The following is a 20,830-nucleotide window of genomic DNA, read 5'->3' as shown; positions in this document are numbered from 1 at the left end:
CAGCAATCTCTTACCTCTTGTGACTCTGTGTCAGATGGTCCTATTGGTGCAGACTCTGCCTGGACTTGGTTCACGATTTTGGTCTTGATTTCCCGTTTCGCTCTCGGCACTATCTTCACCTTCCATTAACATTTACACTGTCCCCATTATTGGATTTGATCCGATATCTTTTCCAAATTTTACAGAAGCATGTGTCATGCTGGGAAGATCACCCACTGTGGTGTACACTCCACCTCTGTGCTTGTCCACTCTGGCACCCTTCCTTCGTGTTTTCATACACCCAAATGCCAGCACATTAGCATCCTGAAGTGGGGGATCATTAAGTACTTGCATAATGGCAGCCCCCTGACCACTCAGGGATCGCACTGTTGGTGCCTGCGCACTGTATGCCATGGAGTATTTGCCCATTGTGACTGGGGCACAAGGACCACCGACAGTGGATTACTGGTCAAGTAGCCATTGCTGTGGCTGGGAAGGAAAAGCCTCATATGATGCATCAAATTATGGTCCCAATGCATTCCCTTTCCTTGCCGTGCCGTAGGAGGAATGTAGGACCAGACGACAAGGAGTAAATTCCTCCTCCCCCCCACCCCCAATATACTTGGTCTGTACGAGAACCTGTGGGGACACCTGTTTGGCCACAAAACCTTAATTTTTTGTGGAAAACTTGAAGACAAACATGAGGAAGTTACAGCCATCTCTAAGAACAAGAGCAGCTCCCTCCTAATTAAAACATCATCTCTTGCATAATCACAGATGCTACACTCATGTGAAAAGTTTGGTGACATTCCTGCAACTGTCACTCCCCATAAGAATCTTAATGTGGTCCAGGGGATCATCTTTCATCATGATCTTCTTCCACGATCTGATGATTAGCTGAGGGCCACCATAGAGTGATGGGGTGTGCGCTTCATATGTCATGTCCATAGGGGACCAAGGGGAAAACGAGTTGTTGCTGGGGCCTTCATCTTGGCTTTCAAGGGTGGTACGTTGCCTGAGAAGGTCAAGGTGATGGCCTACTGGTGTGACGTGAAACCATATACCACTCCTTGTTTGAGATGCTTTAGGAGTATGAAGTTTACACATATGCCTTCCCATTGCACTGCTACACCTGTCTGTAGGGATTGTGTCCGTCTGCTGCATATGAATGTTCCTTGTGCCTAATCTCCCATCTGTGTAAACCGTGGCGAGCTCCACTCTCCCTGCTCACCAAATTTCTCCGTTTTTAAGTGTGAGAAGAAAATCCAGGAGTATAAGACCCTGGATGAGACTCACATATCAAGAGGTCAGAAAAATGTATGAGCTTTTAATCCTAGACAAATGACACAATTTTATGCTACAGCTGCAACTGTGTCACCTTCTCTGTCAATGGTACCTTCCTCTGAATCTCTTATATGCTGAGCCCTCAGAGTTGCCGGCTGATACCTGTCCCCCAGGTGCTTGGGAGCCTTTCTGGTGCATCCACAACACCCACTTTGGGAGCATTGGCTCCCCACCAGCTGGGAAAACCAGTCCTCATCCCTCAGCTGGAGGCACCTCATCTTCCTCCAGCTTCTCTAGCTAGGAAGAGGTGCTTTGTGACCCTTCCCTTCCATGGTTCCTGCTGGCCCGTAGCCAGACACTATCCAGTGGGTGAAGGAATCACAGCCTGCAGGCTGTCGGACTTCTCATTCTTCCTCTGCCCTGAAACCAATTCAGGAAAACCTTCTCTGTCCTCATCTTAGGAGGAGGAGGACAAAAAGAAGTCCTCTACCATGAAGTAAACTCCAGTTGCTCCTACATCACCACACTCTGCATGTAATCCTTCAGTGCCCAATGTGGAGATTGTGGTGGCCCCTGAGACACCAGATCTCCTCAGGCAGTGTGCCACAGAACCTATATCAGTGGATCCCCTGACATCTCACCTGGTGTTAACACTTGACACTGGGTCATAATCTGCCCCCCTGGCCATTTCATGACCCCACAGCATTGAGGGAGGCTGATCCTCCAGTGTAAGTGTCACGGATTTTTCCACCACCTGACTGCTTTTAAGTATATATTCTGCATTCTGGATTACCATCCAGGAAACATGGTTTTCAGCAACTTAGAACCCCGCCCTTCGTGCCTACTGAGATTATTTTAAGAATCATACCAACTATAAGAGGATATCGAGTGGAGTTTGTACATACGTGGCGGACTCTGTATACAGTGACCTTGTGCCTTTTGATACACCCTTGGAGGTTGTGTCTGTTCAAGCACTGGCACATCAGGATGGTACCATCTTTAATGTCTATCTCCCTCCTGATGATGTTGTATCCCAGGATGTACTGTCTGCATTACACCCCCACCCCCACCTTTTGTAGTCTTGGTCAACTTCAACCTCCATAACTGTTTGTGGGGTGAAACAGTGAGCTCTAATCGTGGTAAGGACATCAACATTTTACGGGCAGAGCTCGATCTTTGACTCTGGAACTCTGGTGCCCCCCCCCCCCCCCTTCAAAGTTGCACACAGATCTTATTCGGCCATTTACCTCTCCTTTTTCAGTTCTGATCTTCTATCATTTATCCACCGGAGAGTCCACAATGACCTGTGTGGTAGTGACCACTTCCCGATCTTCCTGTCCCACACTCAGTGTTGTTCCCCTGGACACCCACCCGGATAGGTTCTCCAGAATGCTGACTGGGACAGGTCCACCTCTGCAGTCGTCCTTCTCTCCCCATCAGGAGACAGCCATTCTTTTTTTTGGCAACCAAAAAAGCCTTCCACTCTTGCTTTGGATCCCCCTGTTGGAAGGCAGTACACCCGTGGACCATAGAGATCGCCTCATTGCCTTTAAACGGCTCTGTGCCCATGTTCACTACCTCACAAAATGACGAAAGCAAGAATCCTGATAATGGTATGTTCCCACCATTGAATCACATACCTCTCTGTCACAAGTATGGGCAAGGATCAGACACCTCTACAGCTTCCAGTCCCATGCAGATGTACCAAGTATTTCCATAGATGTTGCTGTTTATACTGGTCCAGATGCTATTGCCAAACATTTTGCTGAGCATTACACACATGCATCTGTCACCCTGCCTTGCAGCTCATAAAACAGCAGGTGGAGTGAATGCGTTTATCTGTCACTACCTGCCACCTAGAGCCATATAATGCTACATTCAGTGAATTGGAACTCCCTAGTGTCCTAGCCCATTGCCCTGATATGGTCCCAGGGCCAAACCACACCCACAACCAAGCGCTGAAGCATCTCGCAGTGAATTGTCAGTGTCACATTTTTGCACTCTTTAATCAGATCTGGAACAAAGGTGAGTTCCTAGCTCAGTGGGGCGGGGGATGTTTCTGATACTGAAACCGGGTAAGAACCCTCTTGAGATGGACAGTTATTGCCCAGTCAGCATTGCTGACATTCTCTATAAGTTGCTCGAATGCATGGTGAGACAGTGGCTGTATTGGCTCAGTGAGTCTCAGGGCCTTTTTGGCTACAGCTCAGAATGGTTTTCGCAGGGGCCACTCCACTGCTGATAATTTGGTTCACCTGGAGCCCACCATCTGAACAGCCTTTGCACCTCGTCAGCACCTTATCACTGTCTTTTTCAACCTACCGAAGGTTTATGGCATGACATGGCATCATCACATCCTTAGTACATTACATGAATGGTGTTTCCAGGGACCACTTCCGATTTTCGTCAAGAACCTCCTCTTGCACTGTACGTTCTGGGTTCAGATGGGTGCTTTACTCAATACACCCCATATCCAAGAGAATGAGATCCCACAGGGCTCTTTATTGAGCGTCCCCCTGTTTCTGGTAGTCATCGATGATCTAGTGGCAGCTGTGGGGTCTTCAGTATCGCCTTCCTTATAGGCTAATTGTCTTTGCTTTTATTACAGCTCCTGTAGTATGGTTGTTGCTGAGCATTGCCTACAGGGCACCATACAAAAGACGCAGCCATGAGCTCTCACCCATTCCTTCAAGTTTTAAGCTGGCAAGACTCACTGTTGTCGTGCCTACCTGTACCCAGAGCTGTACCTAAACGATCAATTACTTCTTGTAGTTCAGACTCACCACTTTGTGGGACTAGTCTTTGATTCCCTGCTTTCGTGGCTTTCCCACCTTCACCAACATAGCAAAAGTGCTGGCAACACCTCAGTTCAATTTGCTGCCTCAGGAACACTAGCTGGGGTGCAGATTGCTCTATCCTTTTGCATTCTGATTCTGTCCTGTCTTGACTAGGGGAGTTTCACGTAAGGTTCAGCATCACCCTCAGCATTGTGAATACTGGACCCCATTCATTATTTTTGGGTGCGACTTGCGACAGGAGCCTTCTGAACAAGTGCTGTGAACAGCCTACTAGTCAAGACTGGAGTCTCCCCAATACCTATCAGGTGCCAACAAAAGCTGCTGAATTATGCTATATGGGTTTGTAGCTTCCCTGAACACATCCCAACCACTGTGTCCTTTTACCTGGAAGGGAGCTCCAACTCTAATAGCAGCGACCCAGAACTGGTTTTACAATTGCTGCATGTATCCAGTGTGTCTGTTCAGAACTGCAACTTCCTCCATTGTCGCCTCTGGGCAGGAAGACATTGCATCTGCCCCATGGCATGCCCCAACCTCAGATTTGCATCGAAGTCTGCTTTGGTCCAAAAGATTCTGTTGACCCCATGATTTTTTGCTGCCTATTCGTGACGGTCCTTAAGAAGTATATGGGTTCGGATGTGATATTCACCGTTGGCTCAACAGTCGACGGACAAACAGGTGTTGCATACACATATGCACAGTGCAGTGAACTCCACTTTCTGCCAAATGGCTGCAGTGTCTTCACTGCTGAATTGATGGCCATTAAATTAACCATTAGCCAGTTTCATTCTTGCATGGACAAGAGTATTCTAATCTGTAGTGACTCCCTTAGCAGCCTTCAGGCTATAGACCAGTGCTACTCTCCTCACCCATTGGTTACAGCTATCCAGGATCTCGTCTCTGATCTACATCACGCTGGGCAGCCAGTTGGTTTTGTTCGGACCCCAGTCATGTTGGGATTTTGGGAAACGAATGAGCTGACCAGTTGGCCACCCTCCGCCACACACCGTCAGGTGGCTTGCGAAGTATGGATGTAGATGTAGATATCAATTCTGGAAATGGAGGTCCCAGAACTGTACCTTCAGCTATTTATTCACCATAAATTGCTGTCAGTCTGAAACTCAGAATGGTGTGCTCTGATCTACCCAAACAAACAGAGGGCAGTTAAGGAGACAACTGTGCGGCATTCTTCCCTACGTGCTTCTCACAGGGAATTCATTGTCCTCTGTCGACTCTGCATTAGCCACACCTGACTTACCCATGCCCACATTCTCCAGTGTGAGGATGCCACTCATAGCCGATGTGGAGTCCACCTGATGGTGGCCCTCATACTCGTAGACTGCCATAATTTGGCTACTTTGAGGCAGCATCTTAATCTCCCTAATATGCTACCTCTGGTGCTAGCAGATGACACCAACTCAGCTGACCTGGTGTTACGTTTTGCCCGTGAAGGTAGTTTCTGTTCATCTTGGGCGGTTGGTGGGGCACCCCTCTCTGGATCCCAACCCCACCTTCTCCAGTGGTCACTTGGCGGCCCTTGCTGGGTGACCTGCCCTGGTCTCTACCCTTTCCACCTTTTTTCCCTCTTTATTCTTTTTCATTTCTTGGTTTTAATGCCTTGTCTTGATCGATATTTTAAATCCATTCCTTACTCTCCCACTTTCGTCAGGTGAGTGTCATACAAGAAGATCCAGAAACAGAACTGCTGCTTGTTCCCTGGGACACTGTGGTGCAGTCATATTTTGTTATTTGTCACAGTGCTGAATAGGATTTTCATCAGATGAAATAAAACTTATCAAGTAACTGTTTACAGAAATACAAAAACTAAATGTTTTATTTTTGGATTACATGAAATGTTCCCTACCCTCTGCAAGTCTCCATGTTATGAAAAGTCTCCTGGAAAATTATGTAGATGGCTGTGGATTCAATCCCAAGAACACACTAACAGTTGCAATTAATTTGGTCACCATGTTCCATCAGTAGCAGCTGTTGCGGGATAACTTAGATTGGTGTTCAGCTTTGATGGATTTTTTTCCACAATTGGATCATTGGTCTAATGAAAAATTGTGGTCATGGCAAGAGAACAGTTTCTAAATACCGAATGCAACTGTTCAAGGTACCAAGTTAACATTATTAATCAATCACATCAGAATAAATAAGAAAGTAAAAAACAGAAATGTTTTGTTTCATCTGAAGTGTTTCACTCATTGTAGAAGACTAATTTGCTGATGAGCTGCAGTTACAGAATGTTATTTAGCTCTCCATTTTATTTCTTCCTGACTGAAAATACTAAAAAGCTCTGGCATCTTCTCCATATTGTCCATCTGTAACAGAAAGTATAAAGCTTAGTGTAATATGCAGTTTTATAAATAAATACAACACTTCTCCTATGAATGTGACATACATTCTCACTCTCAAATACGGCAGCTCCTCATATTGATAATTTTTTTTTTTTTTTTTTTTTTTTCAGAAGAAACATTACAAGGCTCACTCAGACTCAATGTAAAATGTCAAATTGGCACCTTCAGACACAATAACAGAGTAAACAGTTATTGACAGATCTCTCTCAATGTCCTTTGTCCATGCTGATCTCTCCAGCATTATCACGACATGTCCTGTACCCAGTTGTGCACCTCCCCACTCCAAACCAGGATGTCGAAGAATGGAACAGACACAATGCCCAATACGTACTGCAACTTGTGGTAGAATAAAATTGCACCGTCCCACTGTGAAAACATGCAGTGTGTATCTGTATCTGTTCAAATGCACAGAGAACTACAGCAAAATGTTTGCAGCTTGTGGTTTAGTGGCTAGCTTGCTGTCACTGGATCACAGGGTCTCAGGTTCAATTCCTGGCAGCTGGGTCGGGGTTTTCTCCAACTGGAGACTCATCATCATTCATGAAAGTGGCGAGACTGGACTGTGCAAAGATTAGGAATTTGTACGGGTACTGATAACCATGCAGTTGAGTGCTTCACAAATCAAATATCTTCATCTATCACAAAAACCTACAAACATTTTGAAATCTAAAATATTTATCTAATAAAAATGTGCTTTCACATGTCACAATCATCATTTATCGGCTAGGTAGATGTTCAGTTTGGTAACACATTACTGTTCCAAAGTGATATTCTGTGCTACGAACACAAGGAAAAGTAACTGAATATCTTACAGAGGGCTATGAGAATGTCACATCCCTTCTAATAATCTTAATTGGATGATACTAATGTCACAATTTTCTGTGGATCAGAGTCCACTTTTTTCAAAACTTCTGTTGGTGTCCAGTTTGTTCTTTACTTAAAGCATATATAAGAGTTAATGTAAGTAAATATTTATTTGTTTTGTACTACACTGAAAAAGTGGTTAAAATGTGTTTTCAGAATATGTCAGAGTTACTCCTGAAGAAAGAATGTCTAATTATGATTGATAAATTTATTTTCAGAACACCAGTCAGCTGGATCACCATGTTTTAATAGTGTGTGTAAGAGATGAAACAAATGAGCTGAAGGCATACATGAACATTAATAACAAATATGTAAGCAAGACATATCAAGTTGTGGATGATTTTGAAGTCTGGAAAGAATATTTACATATAAGGGTTAAGGGCAGACTACCAATTACTTGTGAAATGTCAGCAGAAAGTGTTGTGGAAGCTATAGGATCATTACAGAAGAAGGTAAGTGTACATTTGTGTTATCTGAAGTCTGCAAAATAAGAAAAAGTTTGCATTCGTGAAACACAAGAAACTCCTAGATAAAACGTGCAGGGCTACTGAAGCAGTATCAGGTAGAAAGGTTGCACCATTACATCTATTTATTGCACGGATGGAGTGTTACCCCCAACACCACATGAATGGCCTCATTAAGGGAGTGCACCACAGTACTAAAATAAATTCAAAATGGAGGCTTGTCACAAATATTTCCACGACATTTATTACTTTTTCTCATTTTCCAGTCATCATAATAATGTAACAAAGGTATTAAAAGCCTGTTTAAGAACTGTAATGTTTGCTCTTAACTGCTCAAAAATTAGAAATGGTGAAGATTAGGTGGGTAGATCCAAAAGCTAATGAGATTTTACTGAATTGTATTAAGGACAAAAGACACTTAATGCACAGCCTGATTAGAAGAAGGAATTTGTTGATAGCGCACATGTTGATGCTTGAAAGACATGTTAGTTTGGTTGGTTCATTTTCTGTTGTGCCCATTCTTTTTTTAAAGTCATTTCACATGAAGACATTCTTGTACCAACCAAATGTGAAAAGAGAGACTCCACAGTATAGTATTGGATGATCTGAGATTATAATTATATAAAATAGGTGATGCAATAGACATATCAGAAGAAAGAACACAATACTTGTACTTCATATGTGGAAAAATTATCTGAATGGAGCTTTGCAAGATGAGTACTGCACTTGTAAAATGGTGCCTGAAAGAAAATGAGATACTTAGGGTTTCAGTAATTTTTTTTACCGTTGATAAGGAGTCCAGTTGATTGCATGTTGCAGTTTCCCTGGATCGTAACTTCTTTGTGACCTCTTCAGGGAAGCCAGAATCTTTGAGAAGTGCCGCAGTTTTCCTTTTGACCCTCTTGGTAGGATCAGTGTCAATCTTGTGGTATGTGGTGTCATCTAGCAGGTCCCACATCTCTGTGGCGTAATGCCAGTGGGACAAGATTATCATAGTGTTACCCTTGTCTGCCGGTAAGACCACTATGTCTGGATCTTCTCTTAGCTTCTGGATGTGCACCCTCTCTTTTTTTGGAAATATTCGGTTTCTTAGGTCTAGTTCTAGTTATGGCCCTGCAGGTTTCGCGATGCACCTCTTCCGCTGCTTCAGGTAGGAGTTGAGCCGCTGTCTGTTCAACTACACTAATGATGTCGGCGATGCTTGCATCTTTAGGTGTCAGAGCAAAGTTCAATCCTTTCTTGAGAACTGACATTGTGTCATTATCCAGTTCTATGTTTGTGAGATTGATAATGGTCTTCCCCCTACCTTCAGAGAGCCTTTTCTCTGATATACATTCGAACTTGGATGTCTGTCGTTGGGTGGACTTCTTTTGAGTACAGTCCGCTGTGGCCAATGTGACACCATCAACCCAATTCCAGATGCAGGAATTGAACTGGTTGGCGAGTTATAGATGTAGCTCAAGGAGTTCTTTACTGGTGGTGTCCAGACACCACCGAGTGTAGCGAACTACCCCTCGTACCAAAGCTTGCCTGGCACGTTTCTTGATTTTTTGGGCTGTTCATGAGTCAATGTGGTGCTTTGCCTTAGCAAAGTTTGGTACCACACGTTCTTCTTGCCACCTCATAAGAAAAACGAACAAGCTCAGTAGTCAACTTCTTCGTTCTCACAATTTCTCATATCTTCTGATACTTGACACAATTTATCATATCTTTTTACACTGTCGTGCATCTCCTTGCCATAGAGGTATGTGATGTGATTCTTCAATTTCTCCAGGTGTATTTCATGACGAAATAAATCTTGGGTTAACAGCCTGGTGTGAGTGTACAAAGGACACAGTATTTCGGCAATCGACCTTGTTGCCATCATCAGGTGTGCTGATGTACTGCCAAGGGATGCCGCGGGTGCTGTCTCGGCCATCCGTGCTGGGGTTTGACGTCCAACTTGTGGTCCAGCGTCTGGACATTCCCTCGTAGGTCCATGCACAGGGAGGTTTGCCAGTGGCGTTTTGGAGGTTCCTCCCCCTGCCCTCGAAGTCAGTACATTCTGGGATATTTCTGTCTTTTTAATCCAGGTAATGGCTGGTTCCCAGGCTTGTTTAAGGGAATAGCCGCTGTCACGATTGAGTTCAGGTTTTCTTACTCTGATCTCTCTAGCTTCTTTGATGACACAGTCCCAATATCTCGAAGTCTGTGTTAGGATCTTGGTCTTGTCATGATCCATGCCATGAAGTTCTGACAGGCAATGCTCGGCGATTGCAGATTTATTAGGCTGTTGCAATCTCGTGTGCTGTTGGTGTTCATGACATCAGTCTTCAATGGTGCGAATTGTCTGACCTATGTATTCCTTACCACATTGGCGTGGTATTTTGTAAACCCTTGATTTACATAAACCAAGGTCGTCCTTAACACTGCCAGGAAGTGCTCTGGTTTTAGTTGGTGGTCAGAAGACGGTTCTTATTTGATATCTGTGTATAATGTAGCCAACTTTTCCTGATAAGGCCCCACAAAACGGAATGAGTGCCATGGCATGTTTTCCTCAGGTTCTTCATTAGTTTTCGCCGGTTGTGTTGCGAGTGTCGGATGTAGAACATTCCAGATTTCCTTTTCCTTATAACCATTCCTCAGAAACACGGACTTCAGATGGACCAAATTCTTGTTGGACACTGTCCTCGTTAGAGAGGGTGTGAGCTCTGTGTACATGAGTTTTTAGCATGTCGTTCTTCTGAGCAGGGTGGTGGCAGCTGTCTGCATTTAGGTATATGTTTGTGTGAATTTTCTTTCTATACACGCTGTGCCCCAACCTGCCATCATCTCATCTTTTGACGAAAACATCCAAGAAGGGGAGCATCCCATCAGATTCTTCTTCCATGGTGAACTTGATATTCTCATGTCTTGAGATGTGCAAGAAATTCCATCAGCTTGTCTCCTTGTGTGGCCAAATGACAAACGTGTTGTCCAGGTATCTGGAGAAACAGGTAGGTTTTAGATGCGCCGACTCCAAGGCTTCTTCCTTGAAAAACCCGAGATTTATTTCATCATAAATGAAATTGACTGGACTTTTCTATTTAAAAAAAAGTCATAATGAAGCACAAAACTTCACCAGGTGGATCATTCTTTGACTGCAGCAAGTTGATATTGATGATTGCAATTAAAAACATTCACCACATGAATCTGTAGTTTATTTTCTCCTTGGTTGTACTGCTGGTTAAGTCATTGGATCTGCATGATATATCGGTAGTATGTTTTAGCTCTGTTCTCAGTTACATAAAAAGAAGAAAATAACCAAGTGATAAGAGAGTAAAGGAAGAGGAAGAAAAAATTCAAGAGAAAGCTTGAGTGTGAAGGCAAAACTTTCAGAACAGAGCTTTAGAGAAAGCAGCAAATACACACACAAGGTGATGAGGACAGCCATTCACTTTATGTTTTTGCTGCTACTGTTTCCCAGTTGTTTTTGTCACTGTGTCAGTACTGCCTTATCCTTGCATGCAATACGTGTTTCTATTTTCTGTGATGACGTTATAAAATCTTGTAGTGGATGAAAATATAATGAATAAAGAGATGTATCGCCACATGCTTCGACGATTTAGTGATAAGTGTCCAATGGTCAGTCACATAAAAAATAAATATATATTGTACTGGTTTCAGGATTTCATTTAACTTCGGATCATGTGCAGAGATAAATAAAACACACACACACACACACACACACAGACACACACACACACACACACACACACACACACACACACACACACACACACGTATATACATAACGTAAGTACGCTCTAGTGCCATAGTGTAGCATGCAAGTCATGGTCTCAGTTGAAGAAGGAGAAAGAGAGACAGTGCAAGATTGCCTGAGGTATGACTATTCTTCATTGCTCAAGGAACAGTGAAGATGGAAATCTAATAACTACTCAGGTCTGACATATTACTAGTCATTCTTGCCGTGCCTTGATGCATATGGAATCTGTGGTATAATAAATTGGATCATTTCTGCTATATCCTCAAGTAACTGGATATCGGCACGCATGGCAGAACCCAGGAGACAAATGGGTGAAGCTGCAAGGTGGAACACAACACCAAGTGGTAGCTGAGCTAAATATGGCTGACTGGCGGTGAACCAGACACAGCGAGGATAAGCCCAAAGCAATCTAAGCAGTGAGATACAAAGTTTAAACCTTCACCACAACAGGCCAAGAGCAAAGAGGATTTAGTTTGAATCGTAAGCAGAGGGACAGAACAAGTGCCGATTGAGGTTGTTGTCAAATGATATACATCTATATCTGTACTCTGCAAATCACTGTGAAAACTGCACGCCAGAGGTTATGTCCCATTGTTCCAGTTTTTAGGTTTTTTTTTCGTTCCATTCACATATGGAGCACAGGAAGAATGGTTATTTAAATGCCTCCATGTGTGCTGTAATTAATCTAATTTTGCCCTCGTGATTCCTACAGGAGTGATATGTAGGGGTTTGTAGTATATTCCTAGAATCATCAGTTGAAGCCAGTTCTTGAAACTTTGTAAGTAGGCTTTCTCAGAATAATTCATCTATATTCAAGAGTTTGACTTTTCAGTTTCTTCAGAATCTCTGTGACACTCTCCCAAAAATCAAACAAACCTGTGACCATTCAAGCCATTTATGCTGCATTCAGTATCCCCCGTTTGTGCTATTTGGTACTGGTTCAGTCACTAGAGCAATATTCTAGAATGGATTGCATGAGTGATTTGTAAGCAACCTCCTCTGTAGACTGATTGCATTTTCCCAATAGTGTACAAATAAACCGAAGTCTACTGCCTGCTTTACCCGTGACTGAAGCTATGTGTTCATTCAATTTCATATCCTTAAAAATTTTAAGCCCCCTTATTTGGATGAGTTAACCAATTTCAACTGTGACTCATTGATATCATAGTCATATAATATTAGTTTTCTTGTTTTGTGTTGTTAACAGTTTAATATTTCTGAAAAGTTTGAAACAAGTTGCCAATCTTTGCTTCAGTTTGGAACCTTATCAAGTTTTGACTGACTGCTTATGCTGCTTCTTTCAGGCAATAATTCAATATATGTAATTGCATCATCTCAAAAAGTCTGACATTACTTTGAATATTGTCCTCAAAGTTATTAATCAACAACATGAACAGCAAGGGTCCCAGCACACTACCCTGGGGCACACCCGAATTTACTTCTACTTCTGTGGATGACTCCATCCATGATAACTTGCTGCCTCCTCCCTACCAAAAAAATTCTGAATCCAATCACACATTCACTTGATATCCCATATGATCATACTTTTGATAATAAGTATAAGTGTGGTACAGAGCCACATGCTTTTCAGAAATCAAATAATACCATATCTACTTGACTTCCTTGATCCAAAGCTTTCAGTGTGTAATGTGAAAAGGAGTTTTGTGAATCACTTCTACTTCCCATCTTGGGATCTGTGCTTGATTATAATTAACAAAGAGGCTAAATAAGCCACAGATTCAGTGTTGGCATGGAGCTTTGTTCAATTTTAATAACCTCAGCTGTTTATCTCTGTGCCTTGTACGTAAACGCTTATTTTACTCATCTTTTCTGTGGTACAAGGATTAAATTGGGCCACCAGCTCTCCTGGGTTTTCCATTGTAAAAGGAGTCCATAGTACAGTGATGGCAGTAATCAGCAATATCAGTCATGAGTGCAGAACTGACAGATACCTGGTACCCCCCCCCCCCCCCCTTTTCCCCCATGAACCATGAACCTTGCCATTGCTGAAGAGGTGTTCATGCCTCAGCAATATAGATAGCCATACCATAGGTGCAACCACAGTGGAATGATATTTGTTGAGAGGTCGTGCAAACGTGTGGTTCCTGAAGAGGGGCAGCAGCCTTTTTAGCAGTTGCAGGGGCAGTGTTCTGGATGATTGACTGATCTGGCCTTGTCACATCAACCAAAATGGCCTTGCTGTGCTGTGCTTGGTACTGTGAATGGCTGAAAACAAAGGGAAACTACAGCCATAACTTTTGCCAAGGGCAAGAAGCTCTACTGTATAGTTAAATGGTGACGGCATCCTCATGGTAAAATATTCCAGAGGAAAAACAATCCTATATTTGGATCTCTGCGTGGAGACTACTCAGGAGGATGTTACCATCAGGAGAAACAAAACTGGCATTCTGTGGATTGGAGCATGGAATGTTAGATCCCTTAATCAGGTAGCTAGGTTAGAAAATTTAAAAATGAAATTGATAAATTAAAGTTAGATATCTTGGTCATTAGTAAAGTTTGGTGGGAGGAGGAAGAGGACTTCTGGTCAGACGAGTACAGGGTTATAAATACAAAATCAAAGAAGAGTAATACAAGAGAAGTAGGTTTAGTAATGAATAAAAAAATAGGAATGCAGGTAAGCTACTATGAGAGGCATAGTGAATGTGTTGTTATAGCCAAGATAGATACAAATCCCACACCCACCACAGTAGTACAAGTTTGTATGCCAACTAGCTCCACAGAGGAAGAGATTGAAGAAATATGTGAAGAGGTAAAAGAAATTATTCAGATAGTTGAGGAAGGTGAAAATTTAATAGTGATGAGGGACTGGATTTATTAGTAGGAGATGCAAGACAAGGAAAAATAGTAGGTGATTCTGGATTGGGGGAAAGGAATGAAAGGGGAAGCAATCTGGTAGAATTTTGCACAGAGCATAGTTTAACCATTGCTAACACATGGTTTAGGAATCATGAAAGAAGGTTGTACTCATGGGAGAGAACCTGAAAGGTTTGTGATTGATTATGTAATGGTAAGAGAGAGATTTTGGAACCAGATTTTAAATTGTAAGACATTTCCAGGGGCAGACGCGGACTTTGATCACAATGTATTGATAACGAACTCTACATTAAAGCTGAAGAAACCACAAAAAAGAGGGAAAACAAGATGATGGCACCAGGATAAGTTGAAAGAACCAAAAGTTGTTGTTAGCTTCAGAGGGGGCATTAGGCAATGATTGATGAGAACATGGAAATAGTAGCTTTGAGAGATGAAATAGTGAAGGCAGTAGAGGATCAAATAGGCAAAAAGACAAGGCCTAGCAGAAATCCTTGGATGACACAGGATATATTGAATTTAATTGATGAAAGGAGAAAATATAAAAACTAAGCTGGCAAAAGGGTCTACAAATGTTTTAAAAAATGAGTGATAGGAAGTACAAAAAGGCTAAGCAGGAATGGCAAGAGGAAAAATGAAAGGATTTAGAAATATACATCACTAGGAGAAAGACAGATACTGCCTACAGGAAAATTAAAGAGGCCTTTGGAGAAAAGAGAAACAGCTGTATGAATATCAAGAGCTTAGATGAAAAACCAGTCCCAAGCAAAAGAGGGAAAGCTGAAAGGTGGAAGGAATATCTAGAGTGTACAGTGGAAGTCATACAGCCAACCAGTTTCACATCAAAAATTTATTCAAACTTTTACCTAGGTTTCAATAAGTGTAAATCTGTCTTCATCAGAAGAAGTAATAACACCTAAATGTAGGATACATAACAATTAGTAAATGGATGTCATATGTGCAGCAAAAAGAAACATCAAAATTACATGTAATGGAAATATAAAATAAATGTTACATATTGTGTAAAAAGAGAAATGAAGTCCTAAAGCTTAATCAACAGTGAAATGAGCCATATAAATGCTATGGCATAGCCATAAGGCTTAGTCAACAGTAAAGTAAAGCATGTAAAATGTAAGGCAGACATGTATCACCCCCCCCCCCCCCCCCCCCCCCACACACACACACACACACACACACACACACACACACACACACACACACACAACTAACTCGTCTCTCTGAGGTGCAGTGGTTAAATATTGTGTGTCATAGGCACAGATTCTTGGCTTAACCACCTAGATTGGAAAAAGAAAAAGATGGTTTAAAGAGATGAGTCACTAATTAGTGGACAATCTTTGTGACACCTGCTGTGTTCTTGTTGTATCAGTCTTGTCCAGGTAAGGTACAAGTCCATCTGGATTGACCTTTATTTACTTAACAGCTTTTGGGTATGAATATGGATAAACGAGGCGTGATTGGAAAGTTTTAAGAATGGGCTTGTAATTATGCAATGGTGGAACTTGTATGCTAATGTGATGCATCTCCTTCAAAATAGTCCCCTTCTGACTGAACACACCAACTCAAACGGTGTTTCCACTTTTGGAAACATAACTGGATTTTTTTTTCCTGGAGTGTGTTAAGGACACTTTCCGTATTTTCTTGGATGTCTTCAATTGAGTAAAATCACTTCCCTTTCAGTGAAAATTTCCGTTTAGGAAACAGGTATAAGTCCACAGGGGCCAAATTAGGGGAATATGGTGGTTGTGGAAGCACAGGAATTTTGAATTCGGTCAAAAATTCAACAATGGAAAAGGCATGATGAGCTGGAGCATTTTCATGGTGTAGCACCTAACTCCTGTCTTTCTACAATGCAGGTCTTTTCTTCTGCATCTTTTCGCACAAACGCTAAAGGACACATTTGTAGTATTCCTGGTTAATAGTCTGTTCTTTAGGAGTAAATTCATGATGCACAGTACCGGTAGAATCGAAAAAGTCACCAACATTGTCTTCACCTTCAACCGACTTTGCCTTGCTTTTCTCTGTCGTGGTGAACCTGGAGTCTTCCACTGCGAAGACTGCACTTTGGTTTCAGGATCATATCCATGTAGCCATGATTCATCATCCATAATTACCCTATTTAACAAATCTGGGTCATTTTTAGTCCAATTAATCAGTTCTTGGCACACTTCAAATCGGCCTTGTCTCTGGTCACTTGATAACACTTTTTGAATGAATTTTGCGGACACTGACACATGTTCAGATCTTCAATTAAAATCGACTGAACTGCATAGAAACTTAAACTGAGTTCATCAGCAATCTCCCTAATTGTAAGTTTGTAATCAGAGCACACTATGTTGTGAACTTTCACATTATTTTCGTTTGTTTTTGAGGTGGAAGGATGGCCGGCTGTGGTTCATATTCAAATGATTCACAGCCATTTTTAAATCTGATGAACCAGACAAAAACTTTTTGACTGGTTCAGACAATTATCTCCAAAAGCTGTTTTTAATAGTTCGTAAGTTTCAGAAGCTGATTTCTCGGTTTTAAAACAAAATTTCACACAAACTCCTTGCTCCGTTTTTACGTCCATTTTTATGCAGACAGAATCCGGCAACAAGCCCTAACAGACTCCCACTCAACCAGCTGCCACAATGAACTGAATAAAGAAAATGCAGTTTCTTGTCAGACGTTGTTCAAAGACAAGGCAATGACTCACTCCCCCCACCCTCTTTGTACCTGCCCGCCAAACCAGTAAGCAGTAGCCGATCCAGTCTTAAAACTTTCCAATCACACCTTATAGATCACCCAGTCACAGTTTGCTGAATTTTTATTTAGCTTTTTCATGATTTACTCAGCTATTTTAAGAATATTTTAGGACTATAACTGTGGTTACTGATTGAGTGATAATATAAATGTGTGAATCAATGGGGGAGAGAATGGGGAAAAGTGAGTGTGATTTTGCAACAAACTTCGGGCAACTTCCGTTAATCAGTACAAGGAAAAACCAGGCCAAAGTTGCAAATTTCACTTTTTTTATTCATTCAACAAGATTGCAGGACCCATTTTCAAATCATTTTAACATGTACTCAGCAACAGTATTTTTGAAGATGCATGCACTGTAATTAATTGTTGCCAATTTTTAACAAAGTCTTCAGAAATTCCATTATTTTTTGAGTATGTTATGATGATTTGAAAATGGGCCTCGGCCCAAAACTAGTCACCGAGTGAATAAAAGTAAAGAAAATTCACAAGTTTGGACTGGGTTTTTGTTGCACTGATTAGTGTTTTGTGTTTTTACCTGTTTTAACAAGAACACTAGTTAAGCTTTGACATAGAGTGCCATAAATCCTCAGTCATTATTCCATCATTGGGGGCAGTTTGATGGTTCCTTTTTGTACGAGTGAACAACTGGTGGTCGCCATCTCCTCATAGAATGCTCCACAATAAATGCTGCAGAATTTCCAACAACAGGTTCTAAATTCTGAAGGTTTGGCCCAGATATCAAATATTTGCTGTTATGTCACTGAAGTGACAGAAAAACAAGTTGGTAGACAAAATGGGTGCTTTTCGTAAGTAATTTGTCCTCGAAGGTATAATACATATCTGTCATGAGAGAGGTATGGAATGGGTTTTCATTCATCCTGATTCTTCTTGGAAAGTCCTGATTTTTAACAATGTCCCAGTGAGCCTCTTTGGGGACAGTTGAAATGTCTTGGATCTTTGTCTTATGTAGGGCAACTTTTGTTTTCTTAGTGAACTAATCACATGCCTGATGTGATCCTTTGTGCACCTGAAGTTTTTGAACATTGGCATTACGCTTCATTCGCATGAAAAAACTAAACTGTATTAATTATCAAGTTTGATAGAATATAGCAATTCATATGGAAGCTCAATGGTACCACTATCTTGTGAACAGGTTCATGTGTTCTGATTTCATTGTGTATCTGGCAGTGTGACATGTCTAGTGCTTGTGGCAGTGTCTTTGATAAACATCTTAATATTGCATGAGTTGATTGTGGGGAAAAAATAAGTGCAGACTAAAAAGTAAGATTTTTATAGAAGTTCCTCAAAATCTGTTTGTTACATTTTACATTTTGCCATTGCTAAATTTGGTATATGAAAGTGTCTCCTATAAGAAATATGCATTTTAAATTAACAAATGTTATGATGTTTTTTCCTTCCAGTTGATGGTTGAAACAACCGAATATGGCTGATTGGCAGATAAAAATGCTTTTCTATAAATATATGACAAAGCTGTAGCCAGTTAACTACATAAATTCTTAAAAAGGAAGATACTCCAAGAATTATTATTAAAGGACATGGTGGGAATGCTGAGTGTACAGTTTGTAATGCTAAATTTGGCATTGGAACGTGGAGGGTGGACCAACATAACAACCAATATAAAGCCCAACAAACAGAACACTATGCCTCATGTTAACCCTTCAAGATGAAAAATTGATACCTGCTTATCACTCAAGGTAGTTTCAGATGTTGGTAGGTGACTTTTGGCACAAAAAACCACATTTACAAACCACACAGTGATGCACAGCCAGAGTTACAAGGTCATGGATTGCACCACTGACATAATTAAAAAGCTGTTCAACGAGAAGTTCTTGTGCTCACTGACAAAAGTCAAATTAACTATCACAAATGTGATTGCACTGTTTTTTGTGGAACGAGCGCTGATGGAAGTGAAAGAAGTGCAGTTTATTTCAGTGATGATAGATTCTTCCAGCCACATAGATTTCAAGTTCTTTATTGGTTAAGTTTTACCATCCAGATAAAGACATTGTAGTGAAGGTTTTGGAATTGCTGAACTTTGGTGTTGACAGCGCAGAGCATTTGATTTCATGTGTCTTAGAGATGTTAGAAAAGTTCAACGTGTTTTTTTAAGGTTGTAGTGATTTCAGCTGAAAGGAAAGGTAAACACATTATCATTTTAAGTAACAAGAAAAGAGTGAAAATAAGAATGTCCTGCTCATATTTTGTACACGGCTGTCCAAACTGGTGCAGACGTCTTACACATTGGCATAAGACAAAATCTATCAGTGTTTCCATGTTTATGCTGCACATACTAAAAAACTAAAAGTATTCTGTGAGTTTCTGAAACAGAATACAAAGCATGTAAGCTTATAGTAAAACTAGATGATTATCTCCCCTACTAGCTGTTAAAGAGTCATTGATGTTTTCCAAGCATTAAAATCATACTATCTGTCCCTTGACAAGTTATCACCCTGAGGATTTTTTTTTCAAAAATCTCTCTCCATCATCACCCTCAAAGTTTCTTACAAACTAGTTAAGCATTTTCTCCAACAGTGTTCTGTGAATTGAAGGAAAAAAAATGTAACAACAATTGACATTGCAGACAAAGTAAAGTTGCTCAACAAATTAGAAATCAGAAAATCCAAAAGATTTTTACCATCTCCACTAAAACAGTAGTTATCTTAGTTGGAAAGTTAGATGCTAAAGATACTTTATCAGTTTAAAGATATCATAATAGATTTCTATGACACCAAAATTGGATACATGAGTGAATGATGATAACTATTTCTGGAAGATTGCTCAGAATAAAACATCGGTCTTCATGTAATGTATAGTTTAAAAGGCTGTGAGGGACACGCGTGTATTCAGGGGATTATTTGATGACACTGATCATTATTTAATCTGCAGTGAAATTGGGATTGTGAGGCCGAAAGTGCAGGAGGTCAGGCCCATATGTAGGAGGATAAAAGTGGAGAAGCTTCAGGATAAGGAAATCAGGCACAAGTACATAACAGCGATCTCAGAAAGGTATCAGTTAATTGAATGTAGTCAATTACAGTCAATGGAAAAGGAATGGACAAGGTACAGGGACGCAGTACTAGAAGTGGCTAAAGAATGTCTTGGAACAGTAGTGTGTAAAAGTAGGATGAAGCAAACAGCTTGGTGGAATGACACAGTCAAGGCAGCCTGTAGAAGGAAAAAGAAAGCATATCAAAAATGGCTACATACTAGAACTCAGGTAGACAGAGAAAGTTATGTTGAAGAAAGAAACAAAGCCAAACAGATAATTGCAGCATCCAAGAAGAAATCTTGGGAAGACTTTGGAAACAGGTTGGAGACTATGGGTCAAGCTGCTGGAAAACCATTCTGGTGTGTAATTAGCAGTCCTCGAAAGGGAAGTAAGAAGGAAATGATAAGTATTTTGGACAGGTCAGGAAAACTGCTGGTGAATCCTGTGGATGCCTTGGGCAGATAGAGGGAATATTTTGAAAAGTTGCTCAATGTAGGTGAAAACACGATCAGTAATGATTCAGATTTCGAGGTAGAATGGGATAGGAATGATGATGGAAATAGGATAACATTTGAGGAAGTGGAGAAAATGGTCAATAGACTGCAGTGGAATAAAGCAGCTGGGGTGGATGAAATTAAGTCAGAACTCATCAAATACAGTGGAATGGCAGGTCTTAAATAGCTAAACAGGATAATTGAATTGTCCCGGGAGTCGGGACAGGTGCCATCAGA

General features: G+C 41.2%; 1 protein-coding gene across 1 annotated transcript in view; it reads left to right on the top strand.

Moving 5' to 3' along the window:
• The window catches only part of LOC126281754 (ufm1-specific protease 2-like), a 59,584-nt gene that overhangs the window by 16,408 nt on the left and 22,346 nt on the right, over nt 1-20,830 (top strand). The window contains exon 3 of the mRNA XM_049980944.1: nt 7,504-7,737. Coding sequence (XP_049836901.1) covers nt 7,504-7,737 — 234 coding nt within the window. The remainder of the gene's footprint in view (nt 1-7,503; nt 7,738-20,830) is intronic.

This window comes from Schistocerca gregaria, chromosome 7 (assembly GCF_023897955.1).
Source record: "Schistocerca gregaria isolate iqSchGreg1 chromosome 7, iqSchGreg1.2, whole genome shotgun sequence".
Lineage (NCBI taxonomy): Eukaryota > Metazoa > Arthropoda > Insecta > Orthoptera > Acrididae > Schistocerca > Schistocerca gregaria.
The sequence above is the reverse complement of the archived record's forward strand: the minus strand, read 5'-3'. Positions and strand labels throughout refer to the sequence as shown.